This window comes from Natrix helvetica (assembly GCF_964273705.1).
Source record: "Natrix helvetica genome assembly, chromosome: Z".
In the NCBI taxonomy this organism is placed as follows: Eukaryota; Metazoa; Chordata; class Lepidosauria; order Squamata; family Natricidae; genus Natrix; species Natrix helvetica.
In genome coordinates, this window is record NC_138554.1 from 16,919,459 (window position 1) to 16,933,606 (window position 14,148).

Sequence of the window (14,148 nt, forward strand, 5' to 3'; positions counted from 1 at the left end):
GAGTCATCATCTGTTCCTCCAACTATGATGCTGCATTTAGGACAATTCTTCAGCTAGATGTATCAACATTTTGCTTATGCATCAGACACTGGAAAGTGTCATCAATGTAAAGTCATCTGAAGTCAAACTGGATGAGGTACCTTTGAATGAAAATCATTAGAAGCAAATGATCTTGACTTGTTCAAGAAAATGTGGATCTCGCTATATGGGAAACAAGGGAAGGAAATAAAATTATATTTTCCTTTATATACATATTTTTATTTTTAAATATTTGTATTAAGTTGTGAAGTATTATAAAATACAAAAGTAAATTAAAGATCAATGAGGGGTGATGGGAAAGGGAAAAGAAACAGTGACCTCCGACTGTCTCTGTTGCAGTAGAATAAGGCATCAAATCACACGTTTTTGTTTTTCCACAATAATATGTACAAGTCATGTCTTTCTATAAAGATCTATCAGTCTAGTCTGTAAAACCCAGTCAGAGTTACATTCTTCTCCACATCAAGCATGAAGTTCAGAAGTGGTTTCCACGTGGAAACAAAAGTATGTATGTTCTTTTCTTTAATCAGAGTAGTCATAAAACTATTTTCCATTATAAACATAGTTTGAAAAATCTGTAGGGGACAAAAATAATTTGTACTCTAGGGTTCCTTGGAAACAACTTCTAATGCCACTACAAAGGCTGAAGATGGAAGATTAGGCATATTGACTTAGAATTCTCCAGTGGGAGTATTCAGCTGGTTCGCACCAGTTCAACATGACTGATTCCTAATTTTTTGTTGAGTTCAGCGAAACAGTTCCGAAATGGCCAGACTAGTGTGCATTCCTGTGCCTCCAACCTGCTTGCTTTCTGCAAAGCCAGATTGCAAGAAGCAAGAAATGGGAGGCATGTGAATCTACCCTGGCCATTTTGGAGCCGGTTCGCCAAACTCAACAAAAAATTAGTTATCGGATTTGCCGATTGTTAAATTATTTGATTCCCAGCACTGGAGTTCTCCAAGACAGTTCAGGTGATTCCCCATTCAGATGCCACATGGTGTGGTTGCTCAGGTTTTCCTTTCCGTGGAAACAGAAAGATGGAAAGAGGAATTTTTTTTCTGGTAGGGTAATGAGGATCTTTTTATTGCCTTCCAGATGGAGTTGGTCAATAAGAGCAAAGTTCAAGAGTTTGTTTTGGTGGGCTTTGGAGATCAGCACCAGATACGTCACCTGCTGGTTGTTATTTTTGCTGTTCTCTACATCCTGACTTTGACAGAGAACATTGTCATTATCATGCTGGTGTTTCTAGATTCCCACCTGGCTCAACTTCCCATGTATGTCTTTCTGAGTAACTTCTCCTGGCTGGAGATGTGTTATGTGAGTACAACCATGCCTCGCATGCTTTATGACCTGGTAACTTCCAAAGGGAACATCTCTTTCCATGCCTGCTTCCTCCAGTTCTACATCTTCTTCTCCCTTGGCAGCACAGAATGCTTCTTTCTCTCCGCTATGGCTTTGGATCGCTACATAGCCATCTGCCATCCATTGCATTACCTGCAGCTGATGTCCAAATTTATCTGCTCTGCCCTGGTGGCTACCTGTTGGATCCTTGGCTTTCTGTGGTACATTGTCCCTGTGATATTAATGTCCAAGTTGCCCTTCTGCGGCTCAAACATCATCAACCACTTATTATGTGACCCTGGACCAATTCTATCCTTGGCATGTCCACCCCTAGGAATGATTCCTTTCATTTGTCAAGTGTTTATGAATACCGTGTTTGCAGTCAACCTCATCTTTGTTGTGCTTTCTTACAGCATGGTGATTCTCACACTGACACAAAAATCTAGCCAAGGGCGCCAAAGGAAGACTTTCTCCACCATCTTATTCCACCTAGTAGTAGTCACACTTTTCTATGGGTCAGTAGCAGGGGTTTACTTAACTCCTGGAGGAGAAAGTCAATCAGGTATCAACAAATTAGCAACCATCTTCTACACCATCATTACCCCACTTCTAAATCCCTTGATTTATTGCCTGAGGAATGGCCAGGTAAAAGAGGCTTTGGGCAGGCTGCTGAAAAGAAAAATGAGATTTATGTAAAGCAAGAAAATATTGTGAAGCCGCTGGAGAAGGCGTTGAGGGTGAGACACATCCTCAGTTGAGGAGACTCAAATGTTCAGACCAGAAGCCATCAATCATCCTGTTAACATGGACACATTTGGAATTTTGTGGCAGGTCCAGTGTCACATAATAGCTTCCATGATGGCCATGGGTAATCCCCAAAATTATTTAACAGAGGGCAAATTTGTTTGCAAATCCAGCACTTCAGAATATGCTACTGCTTCCATTTATCCTTGAATTTTTCTGTACTCTGGATAAATATACGGGGCTCAATGAATGGAAACTAATCAAGGAGATAAACAATCTAGAATGAAGGAGGAATTTCTTGCCAGCGAGAACAATTAATCAGTGGAACAGCTGGCCTCCAGAAGTTGTGGGTGCTCCAATACTAAAGGCTTTCAAGAACAGATTGGATATCCATTTGTCTGAAATAGTAAAAGGTCTGCTGTCTATGCAAGGAGTTGGACAAGTCCCTCCCTCCCTCCCCCCCCCTCTGACACACCAAACACACCTATCAATATTCACCCATCTTTCTTTCATGTATGTATGTATGTATATATGTATGTATGTATGTATGTATGTATGTATGTATGTATCTGTATCTATCTATCTATCTATCTATCTATCTAGCTAGCTAGCTAGCTAGCTAGCTATCATCTATCTATCTATCTATCTATCTATCTATCTATCTATCTATCTATCTATCTATCATCTCCATCCATATCTATCTATCTATCTATCTATCTATCTATCTATCTATCATCATCTATCTACCTACCTACCTACCTACCTATCATCTCCATCCATATCTATCATCTATCATCTATCTATCTACCTACCTACCTACCTACCTACCTACTTATCATTTCCATCCATATCTATCTATCTATCTATCTATCTATCTATCTATCTATCTATCTATCTATCTATCATCTATCATCTATCTATCTATCTATCATCTATCTATCTATCTATCTATCTATCTATCTATCTATCTATAATCTATCTATATAAAATCACACGATTCTATCAAAACTAAGGGCTATAATTCACTGGTCTAGACCTTGGTCATGAGAATAGGGCCATTTTCCTTCTGGGTCTTTTAAATTTGAACGTAAATCATTGTTTTCACGTAAATCAAAATAAGCCAAACAGTTTAGAAGGATTAGAATACAGTGAAAGTATGCAGAATGCACTGGAAGTAAAATACTACTGTGGAATATACAAAAGTAGGATCCTTAAGGAACAGAAATGTCAGTTGCATTTGAGATATTGTTTAATACGCTACTACTGTACTGTATATCTTGTCCATGGTTTCTTTTACTGTTGTTTATAATTGTTCTTAATTTTCAGATTCTCCAGCTTGTTCTGTTTGTTAAATACTTTTTTACAATTTCTGAAAAAAATATTGTTATTAATAAATTGACTTGAAGCCAAATAAACATCCGATGATTATTCTATTTCAGATTTAGAATGCTGATAGATAAAATGACAAGGTTATGATCAGCAATCATCTCTTGGTATCATAGTGTGACCAAGTCCCTATTCAGTGCGAAAACACCATGTGCTTTTTTTTTGGTATTGATATATTGTGTTGGCTGTACTTGAACCCTGTGATTTATAGGCCATGGTTTTTGAGTTAACACGTAAAAAGAACTAAATGTGTTTTTCAATAAACCATAGTTTTAAACACTGACTTTCAAAGGAGATGTTCAACTTCTTTGTAAAATTCCAAAACCTTCTTGAAGAATTGCTTCTGAACTGTAATTTTTAAGTGGCTAAACGAGAAAAGTATAAATACAGGATTGACCAAATGTAAATGGTGTTTTACAGAATTAGACAACAATAAAGTTGGAAGGGACCCTGGAGGTCTTCTAGTCCAAACTCCTGCTCAAGCAGGAAACCCTATACCATTTCAGACAAAAGGCTTTCCAATCTCTTTTTAAATAGTGATAGCAATAGCAATTATATACTGCTTTACAGCCCTCTCTAAGCAGTTTATAGAGTCAGCTTATTGCCCCCAACAATCTGAGTCCTCATTTCACCTATCTTGGAAGTATGGAAGGCTGAGTCTTGAGCCTGGTGAGATTCCATCTGCCAGACTGCTGGCAGCCGGTGATCAGCAGAAGCAGCCTGCAGTACTGCACTCTAACCACTGCACCATCGCGGTTAAATCCTCCAGTGTTGGAGCATTCACAACTTCTGGAGGCAAATTGTTCCATTAATTAATTGTTCTGTCAGGACATTTTTTCTTAACTCTAGGTTGCTTCTCTCCTTGATTAGTTTCCATCTATTATTTCTTGTACTGCCTTCTGATGCTTTGGAGAATAGCTTGACACCCTTTTCTTCGGTTCATATATGTTTTGCAAGATCAAATCTGGGTTGGTCACCGGAACAAAAGGTTTTGTCTTCCGAGTTTTCAGACTCATGTTGGAGCCTATGTTCAAGGAACTTCTCTGGAAAGAAGACATATGAAACCTCTGGTTCCGGTGATCTACCCAAATTAGATTTTGCAACATTATCCTGGGACACATATATTTGCCTTTATTCACGTATGTTTTAGGCTCTGGCCAGAAAAAGTAGCAATCTTGCTTTAGCAGATTGTTTAGCAGACTTATACAGGTAAGCCTTCAATTTACAACTACAACTGAGCCCAAAATGTATGTTGCTAAGTGAGAAATTTGTCAAGTGAGCTTTGCCCCATTTTTACGACTTTTCTTTTCCACATTTGTTAAGTGAATCACAGCAGTTGTAAATTAGTAACACGGTCGTTAAGTGAATCTGGTTTCCCCCATTGACTTTGCTTGCCAGAAGGTCGCAAAAGGGGATCATGTCATCCAGGGACACTGCAACCATTATAAATGTGATCAGCTGTCAGTCATTTGAATGTAAATCAGGTGATCATAGGGATGCTGAAATGGTCATAAATGTGAAAAAATTGTCATCTCACTTTTTTCAGTTCCGTTGTAACTTTGAACACTTACTAAGTGAACTGTTGTAAATCAAGGACCATCTGTTTGATAATGTAAAGTCATCAAGGCTTTGTCTCCTACCCAAGAGTTGGAAATTCGGAGGATCGGAAAATATCATCCGCCCTCCCATATATTCGCTGCCTCCCGAGTCCCAGCTGATTGACTTCCGAGTCCCAGCTGATTGGGTGGGTCTTCTTTTGTTGCCCTGCACAGGAGAACTGAGCTGGAAAGGTTAGTGGGGTGGGGAGGGAATGGAGATTTGCAGTATCCTTCCCCCTGGAGTGGGGAGGGAAGGGGGATTTTGCAATATCCTTCCCCCTGGAGTGGGGAAGGAATGGGGATTTTGCAATATCCTTCCCCCTGGAGGGGGGGAATGGGGATTTTGCAGTATCCTTTCCCTTGGAGTGGGGAGGGAATCGGGATTTTGCAATATCCTTCCCCCTGGAGTGGGGAGGGAAGGGGGATTTTGCAATATCCTTCCCCCTGGAGTGGGGAAGGAATGGGGATTTTGCAATATCCTTCCCCCTGGAGGGGGGGAATGGGGATTTTGCAGTATCCTTTCCCTTGGAGTGGGGAGGGAATGGGGGATTTTGCAATTTCCTTCCCCCTGGAGTGGGGAGGGAAGGGGGATTTTGCAATATCCTTCCCTCTGGAGTGGGGAAGGAATGGGGATTTTGCAATATCCTTCCCCCTGGAGGGGGGGAATGGGGATTTTGCAGTATCCTTTCCCTTGGAGTGGGGAGGGAATCGGGATTTTGCAATATCCTTCCCCCTGGAGTGGGGAGGGAATTGGGATTTTGCAATTTCCTTCCCCCTGAAGTGTGGAGGGAATGGAGATTTTGCATTATCCTTCCACCAGGAGTGGGGGGGGGGAATGGGGATTTTGTAGTATCCTTCCCCCTGGGGGGGGGGAATGGGGATTTTGCAGTATCCTTTCCCCTGGAGTGGGGAAGTAATGGAGATTTTGCAGTATCCTTCCCCCGCCATCCCTAAGCCGCACCATGACCACTAAGCCACGCCCACAGAATCAGTAGTAAAAACTTTTGAACCACAGCACTGCTGCCCAAGTACAAGAACTGAGTTTGTCCTTGGCAAAACACTACAAAGTAGTTTTCCTAAGCAAATTGTTAGCCATCTTTAATGGCAGGAAACAAGGAGTTATTCCCGTCTTCTTCCTAAAATAAAAATGTAGATAAGAGATTCAGAAGTCTCCATTATTTTCCCCTGGCATTTGCATACACATTTACTTGTTACATTAGATTAGTCCAAATGCTGCCACTTTCTCAAGGGAGAGAAAGAGAAACAAGAGTTAAACTAATTAAAGAGAAAAAACATTTTGGCATCATTAAGCAGAAGTACATTTGAACGTGGGCCTTTGGGCTCTCCTTCCAATTAAAACTGCCAATTAAAACTGCCAGCTTTGTACAGCAACTTATCTTTTCCTGCAGAAACAAGCCAAGCAATTAAACAGCAAACAGTGTTTGCACTTAAGAATTGCGGAAAGGTTATAGCAATGTTACCCTTCTCAACTGGAAGAGAGTTGAGGAATCTATTCATATACACGCTAGTTAAGGAACTGGTACTAGGCTGGATTTTATGTCAAATTAAACAGTGGAGACTCCGAATTTAGATGTTGTGCTAAACCATGGTTTGGTTAACCGTAATTTATTAATTAAATGTATGCCATCCATCTCATGATTTATTAAATAAGCAGTAAATGAATTTGCAAAGTAAACTGTATGTATGTATATGCAGAGTACGTTGCTAAGGGTTCGCCATAGCATCATATTGGAGAACCCGTAGCTAACATTATGACTGGTTTGAAGAACCTCCAAACCCCACCCCTGGCTGGCCCCACCCACCTTGCCCCGCCAATCCCATCCTGTCCCACCCCTCCCAGGAGTCTCCATGTGGATGTGAGGTAAGCCCGGGGGGGGGGGGAGGGGAAAACAGGCCTCCCAAAAGTTCCAGAAACAGGCCCATTTATCAGCTCCAGAGGGCTTCCGGAACCTGGGGGGAGCGGTTTCCACCCTCCCAGAGCCTCGGAGAGCCTGAGGAAGGCGAAAATGCCCCCACCCGCTATGGTGCAGAAGGCCAAGTAGGCCACGCCCACTGTGGCCACACCCACGCAACGAGCAGAAAACCCGTTGCTGAAATTTTTGAAGCCCACCCGTGTATATACATGTATAAAAGAAAAAGACATTGTGATCTCCGGAACTTTAAAATATATTGCTCACTAAGCTCTCGTTAGCCACTGCTAACATCGTCAGAGTGTAAAAGCCATTAAAGAGATACCTGCCTTTATACAATGCTAATCAATTTGGCCATTGCACGCGTGAACAGCCCATCCACCCACCTCCCACCTGTGATTAGCTCTGTTGTTTTTACATCAGGCATATTAATCGATGCTCCTATTCCTTCCACCTTTATCAAACACAGCTTGGGTTGTTCCTCCCCAGGGAATAACACTTGAGTTGTCTGATGTTGATTTTACAGCATTTTCTCTGGCTTCCTCCCACACCTCCTCCCTCTTCTTCTGTCTCACAGGCACATCTAATATATTAACCAGCTTCTTTTGTTGTTTTGCCTGTGATCTTGTAACTGGCCCGGCTCGTTCCTCATTGTTCATATCTATTATAGCTTGAGGTAATGCATGTATATATGTATGTATGTGGATTAGTATGGCAGTTCATTTTTTGTAAAGTATTAACATAGATACAGTCAATCTCACATACTACAGGTAGCCCTCGACCTACAGCCACAATGGAGCCCCATATATACGTTGCTAAACAGGATGGTTATTAAGTGAGCTTCATCCATTTTACAGCGTTTCTTGCCACAGTTGTTAAGTGAAGACGTAAAGTTGTTAAGTGAATTGTTCAATCATTAAACGAAGCTGACGTCTCCGCATTGACTTTGCTTGGCTGGGCAGATTAACGAATGGCGATCACAAGACTTTGGGACAGGGCAACCGTCATGAATATGAATCAGCTGCCAAGTATCTAAATTTTGATCACGTGGATGCTGCAAGTCATAAGTGTGAAAAAATGTTCATAAGTCACTTGTTTTCAGTGCCGTTGTAACTTTGACTCAACAACTGGTTGTAAGTTGAGGACTACCTGTGTTTGAAATTCTATTGCAATTCCCTTTTATAAAAGACAGATGAAGTCACTTGGAGTTTTATTACAGGATCTAATGAACCTAAGACGCGTTGGCTCAATGGTTAAACACTGAGCTTGTCGATCAGAAAGGTCAGCAGTTCAGCGGTTCAAACCCCTAGTGCTACGTAATGGAGTGAGCTCCCGTTACTTCTCCCAGCTTCTGCCAACCTAGCAGTTCGAAAGCATGTAAAAATGCAAGTAGAAAAATAGGAACCACCTTTGGTGGGAAGGTAACAGTGTTCCGTGCGCCTTCGGCGTTTAGTCATGCCAGCCACATGACCACGGAGACTTCTTTCGACAGTGCTGGCTCTTCGGCTTTGAAACGGAAATGAGCACCGCCCCCTAGAGTTGGGAACGATGAGCACACGCCTTTACCTTAATGAACCTAATTCTTCATCACTTCCTTTAAATTGCCAACTTTAAGAAACACAGTTTTAGACTGAAAATAAAAATAAAAACCCAAGGTAATTATTTGCACGTCATTGCCAAGGAAACTGCGTCCATTTATGTCAGCATGAGTTGAAACTCTATTTGAAGATGTCACTACCATTAACTCTTCTTTACATATGCTTATTATACATATAAAACGGCTGGATTCATGTTATAGACCCTTAGAGAAATCAAGTTTGTACAGGAAATCAAAGTGTACAGGTTTCCTACGTTTTACAATTTAATTTTGTATTTATAAGGGTAACCATTGGCTGATGTTTAACTATTTATTGATCCCAGCTTGATAGATCCAGTAGGCACTGAATAAAATTACTTGCCCTAAGAAGACAGATTCATTCCCCGTTACATTTTTTGCCCGTTCTTTAGAAATTAATTGGTCCTGCTATCACAATGAACTCAGAAGTTCATCAACACTTGTCCACTATAGGTAAAGGTTCCCCTCGCACATATATGCTAGTCATTCCTGACTCTAGGGGGCGGTGTTCATCTGTTTCAAAGCCAAAGAGCCAGCGCTGTCCAAAGATGTCTCCGTGGTCATGTAGCCGGCATGACTAAACGCCAAAGGCACACGGAACGCTGTTACCTTCCCACCAAAGGTGGTCCCTATTTTTGCATTTTTACGTGCTTTCGAACTGCTAGGTTGGCAGAAACTGGGACAAGTAACGGGAGCTCACTCCATTATGTGGCGCTAGGGATTCGAACCGATGAACTGCCGACCTTTCTGATCAACAAGCTCAGCATCTTAGCCACTAAGCCACTGTGTCCCTTAATCAATTATATATAATTATAATTATATATATATAATTAAATATACAGTATATATGTGTGTTTGTGTGTTCTGTTCTGTTCCATATTTTCTATTCTATTCTATTCCATTCCACTTTCTCTATTCTATTTTAATTCTAATTCTACTTCAATTCAGTTGTAATTCTAATTCTATTCTTGTCGTTCCATTCCCTTCTAGTCTAGTCTCAGCCGTATGAGATAACACAGTAGTTCTATGTAATGTTAAGTAAAACATTTGTTTTACCATTCTCTATAGAGATTTTACACGATATTTTATTGAATTGGAAGGGAAAAAGATCAGGAGTCTGGCAGGAAAAATATACAAAAATTATTTTTTTTAAAAAACCCATCTCAAAATAATATAAAATAAATACAGAAAGCATCTCTTCTATTTACACAGAAATAACCAATTGGATGTAGAGGTGATCATACTGACTTCATAAGACGGTGGGATTTAGGACAGTCATGCTAACCTAAGTCCCACTGGCTTCATTAACACACTGCAAAAAGAAAAAAGGAAAAAAAGAACCCAGTCTGACTCAGGTGAATGGAATCCACAAAGGACAGGATCTAAACTGACCAACTGCCCGACCTTAAATGTGATCAAAGCAAAGCAAGAGCAAATGTGAAAGAAGAGGTCAGAAAAGGGGGAAGAAAATTAAGAGATGGGGAAGAAAAATGAGCAGCCCCCAGATTTTCTGTAGACACTCATTTTAGTACTACTGAAAGTAAAACTGGTGTCTATGGAAAATAAATTTGAGAAGGGGGGGGAAACAAAACAGACAAGAATTAAGCACCAGTTTGAGCAAATGCTCTACAATTCTCTTTTTTTTTCCTCGCTCCTTCACTTAACGGCTGGATTGCATTTCTACGAATCAGTCCAATCTCTCTAAATTATTGAAAAAGATACGAGGAGAGGGATCTGATGTAGCTTAAGAAATGCAATCATCCCTGGATGATTTTGTCTTTTCTCATTCACTTTGTGCCCGGTAGGCAACGGTCGCAGCGGCCTGGTTTTGGGACCCTTGAACTTTGCCGTTCACCACGAGAAGTAGGGGAGACTCTACGCGGAGGCCAGAAAAAGTAAAACTCTGAAAAGCAAGGAGGGGGGGGGAGAAAAAAAGAATGAGCACAAAGAATTTTAGGTCACGTGAGACATTTTAAAAGAACATAAGTATCATTATTTATTTGTTACACGCATTTGCTGCCTATTTCACTACAGAGCTACTCTAGGCAGCTTAAATAACAAAAGGAAAAGGGAAATGAGAAGCAAAATTACTCCTCAACTTACAACCAAAATTCCGCCCAACATTTCCATTGCTAAGAGAGACAGTAGTTAAAGATAAGATCATCATCATCATCTCCTTTTAATGATCCCATAATCCCTTATGGGGTGGAATCGGGGTAACTGAATGAAGCAAAGTGTTTATTGGCCAGCTGCCCTTCCTGTTGCCAATGTGGAATTTTATTCAGCAGATCAAGTGAATGGTGATCACTGGTGATCACCATTTGTAATATCCCCAGCTATCTTCCGACAAGCAAAGTCAACGGAGGGAACTGGATTCACTAAACCAAAATGGTTCACTTAACTCAGGGGTGCCCAAACTTGGCAACTTTAAGACTTGTGGACTTCAACTCCCAGAATTCCCCAGCCAGGAGCTGACTGGGGAATTCTGGGAGTTGAAGTCCACAAGTCTTAAAGTTGCCAAGTTTGGACACCCCTGACTTAACTGCAGTGACTCATTTAGTGGCTATGGTTAAAAAAAGAAAAAGTTGTAAAATCAGGCATTTAACAACTGCCTTGTCTAGCATCAGAAATTCTAGCTGTAATTGTGACCATAAATGGAGGAGTGTCGGTAATTCCCATTATTCCAAGTTTGAATAATGTTAAAACTTAATTGCAGCCTTCCAGAAATATTTGTGGAAGGCTCAGATTAAGTTTGAACATTATTCCTGGCACAACATAGGACAGACAAAGGGAGAATTGGGGATTGACTCACTTTGTTCTGGTGCTGAATGTGATGGTGCCGAAGATGAGGTTCAGGGATGGCCACCGAGTCCCCAATTAGGACCCCCCAGCTTTGAACCATGTTGTAAACAGTGACAGCAAAACAGGGGCCTTCAAGAGAGTCCACTAATCCAAAGGTGCTATTGGAGAACAGAAAGTGGAAAAATTGAAACAAATTAATTATTGCCCCGTTGCACAAGTTAAGTCAGATGTATTCAATACAGAGCTAGCATGGAATATACACTGTGCATTCCAGAGGTTACTAAGTCATAGTTTCTGGTCATATTTTCTGACTTCTTTGATTTTTAAAAAAGCCAATATCTTATGTTTATTGCTCACTGGAAACCCCTTACGGACTTTATGCATAAAACAAAAATAAACTTAGGATGTATTTTCTGTTTTATGCATAGAGTCCACAAGGGGTTTCCAGTGAGCAATAAACATAAATGCTGTCTTTTTCTGATCAAAGAAGTCAGAAACTATGATCAAGCCTGAAGTTCAACACTGCCTAATAGACATAGGCTGTGAAAGCCAATACCAGAAGTTGATGATATTAAGGCAAACAAGGTTCAGAACACAATTCTATACTCACAAAGGCACTTTTTCCTCAGTAGTCAGGCTGAACAACACCTTCCCCAAGATCACTGCACCCGTGTTAACACCAGGTTGCAAGGCACTGAGGGATCGCCTCTGTAGATCTACCTTCTGACCTGAAGGCCCTTGATAACGTCCATCACCACAAGGACCCAGGTGGGAGGGCCGCAAGCTTCCCAACATGCTTTGCAGCTTCTTGCCTTTCACCTTGCCCTAGGAGAGGAAAGAAGCAGGAACAAGACTTGTTGGCAGATGTGGCATTACCTAACATGGACAGAAGCAAGGGTGGGATTGAAAAAGTTTAGCAATCAGTTCTCTGCCTGGTGGCTGGGTGGGCGGGGCCATGGGGGCGGGGCCTAGTTGGCTTCTTACACCACAGCGGGGGGGGGGGGCGAGTGTGTTTTCGCCGTCTTTCCTCAAGCCTCCGAGAGGGTGAAAACGACCTCCCCTGCACTCGAGGCTCTCCAGAGGCCAGAAATGGATCTGTTTCCAGACCTCCGGTACTTCCAGTAGGCCCGTTTTTTGCCCTCCTCAGGTGCCAGAGGTTTTCTTTGAGCCTCCGGGAGGGCAAAAACGGCCTCATCCAGGCTCCGGAGGCCCTCCAGAAGCTGGAAACGGACCCATTTCCGGACGTCCGGTACTTCCGGAAGGCCTGTGTTTTGCCCTCCCAGAGCCTCCACGCCAGGCCTACATTTACCTGGCATCCAAAACAGGCCACGTGGAGACTCCTGGGGGGGCCGGGTGGACAGGGTGAGCCAGTCCTTGCAACTACCAGTTCAGCGAATCAGTTTAAAATTAACATCCGGTTTGCCTGAACTGGCCCGAATCGGCTGAATCCCACCCCTGGACAGAGGACACAAAAATCCCAAACTCTGCCGCCATACTACCTTGTTTTCAAGGAGTCCAGTTAGTCTCTCAAGGAAATCCATGAGTTGCTGGGCCCGTTGTTTAGGCTCCAGCCAAGTCGGGTCAAGAGCTACGGCCCGTGCAAACCCCTCCAAGGCTTCCATGTAGTTTTCTTCATACTTAGAAAGCTGCGCAAAAAAACCATGTAAAAACCATGGATTCAATTTGGGGTCAAAGTGATGCCTGTCTCTAGGATCCGAAAACTCAGCATCCTAATCCTAATAGCTTCCAAATCCAAATCAGATCAGCAAGTGACGTCATGTCCAGATACTGAGATATTAGAACAAAGATCCAACCCTCCAAAATGAAATAAAAAAATTACAATCAACATCTTAGCCAATAGCCTTGGATCCCATTACATTTAGGAATCGCAAACTATGATCCTAAAGCTTTTCTTGATGGATCATTCATACATTAGCCAACTTTATGTGGCCTTCTCTATTTTATTTCCTTACCGTGGCTCGATTGAGATGCAAATCTGGATTACAAGAAGCAGTGGAGTCCACCTTTTCCTATTACAAATAAATAAATAAATATAAAGTATGCATAATCAGCACTGCCAGGTAGATAAAGAACTACCACATTTTTCGCAGTATAAGACACACCTTTTTCCCATAAAAAAGAGGGTGAAAATCTGGGTGCATCTTATACACTGAATACCCCCCCTTGCAAAAATGGCCATGCATAGCCTTTAGGAGGCTTATAGAGTGCTCCTGGGGGCTGGAGAGGGCAAAAATGAGCGGAAAACAGAGTTTTTTGCTCATTTTTGCCCCCCCCCCAGCCCCCAGGAGCACTCTATAAGCCTCCTAAAGACTCTGCATGCCCTTTTATTGACAAAAAATGGACTGTTTTTTTATCGTTTTTGGAGGGCCCAGCCCCCAGGAGCTCTGTAAAAGCCTCCTAAAGGCTATGCATGCCCTTTTTTTGACAAAAAAAACGGGCCGTTTTTGGGAGGTCTGCAGAGTGCAAAACCTTTTTTTTATTTGCCTCTTCAACATTTTGGTGCCTCTTATACTCCGAAAAATACGGTAATTCATTTGCAAAGAATATTCTATCTCCCTCAAAAAGAGGGGTCCAGCCTATTCTGCAAAGCATCTGAAGGCAGAACAAGAAGCAATGGATGGAGACTAATCAAGGAGAGAACCAACCTAGAACTAAGGAGAAATTTCTTGAG

At 41.8% G+C, this 14,148-nt stretch overlaps 2 protein-coding genes across 2 annotated transcripts in view; one reads left to right on the forward strand and one right to left on the reverse strand.

The window, feature by feature from the left end:
* Positions 1–1,134: 1,134 nt before the first annotated feature.
* On the forward strand, positions 1,135–2,076 carry LOC309401319 (olfactory receptor 11G2-like; the record flags this gene model as incomplete). The annotated part of the gene is made up of 1 exon (XM_081970387.1): positions 1,135–2,076. The coding sequence occupies one exon, from the start codon at positions 1,135–1,137 to the stop codon at positions 2,074–2,076; it is 942 nt and encodes a 313-aa protein (XP_081826513.1).
* A 7,710-nt stretch (positions 2,077–9,786) lies between these two features.
* TTC5 (tetratricopeptide repeat domain 5) overlaps positions 9,787–14,148 on the reverse strand; it is a 28,864-nt gene continuing 24,502 nt past the window's right edge. Inside the window, exons 6-10 of the mRNA XM_081932391.1 lie at positions 13,430–13,486; positions 12,956–13,102; positions 12,067–12,281; positions 11,467–11,614; positions 9,787–10,557 (exon numbers count right to left, since the gene is read on the reverse strand). Of these exons, the coding sequence (XP_081788517.1) occupies positions 10,438–10,557; positions 11,467–11,614; positions 12,067–12,281; positions 12,956–13,102; positions 13,430–13,486 (687 nt within the window). The 3' untranslated portion in view covers positions 9,787–10,437. The remainder of the gene's footprint in view (positions 10,558–11,466; positions 11,615–12,066; positions 12,282–12,955; positions 13,103–13,429; positions 13,487–14,148) is intronic.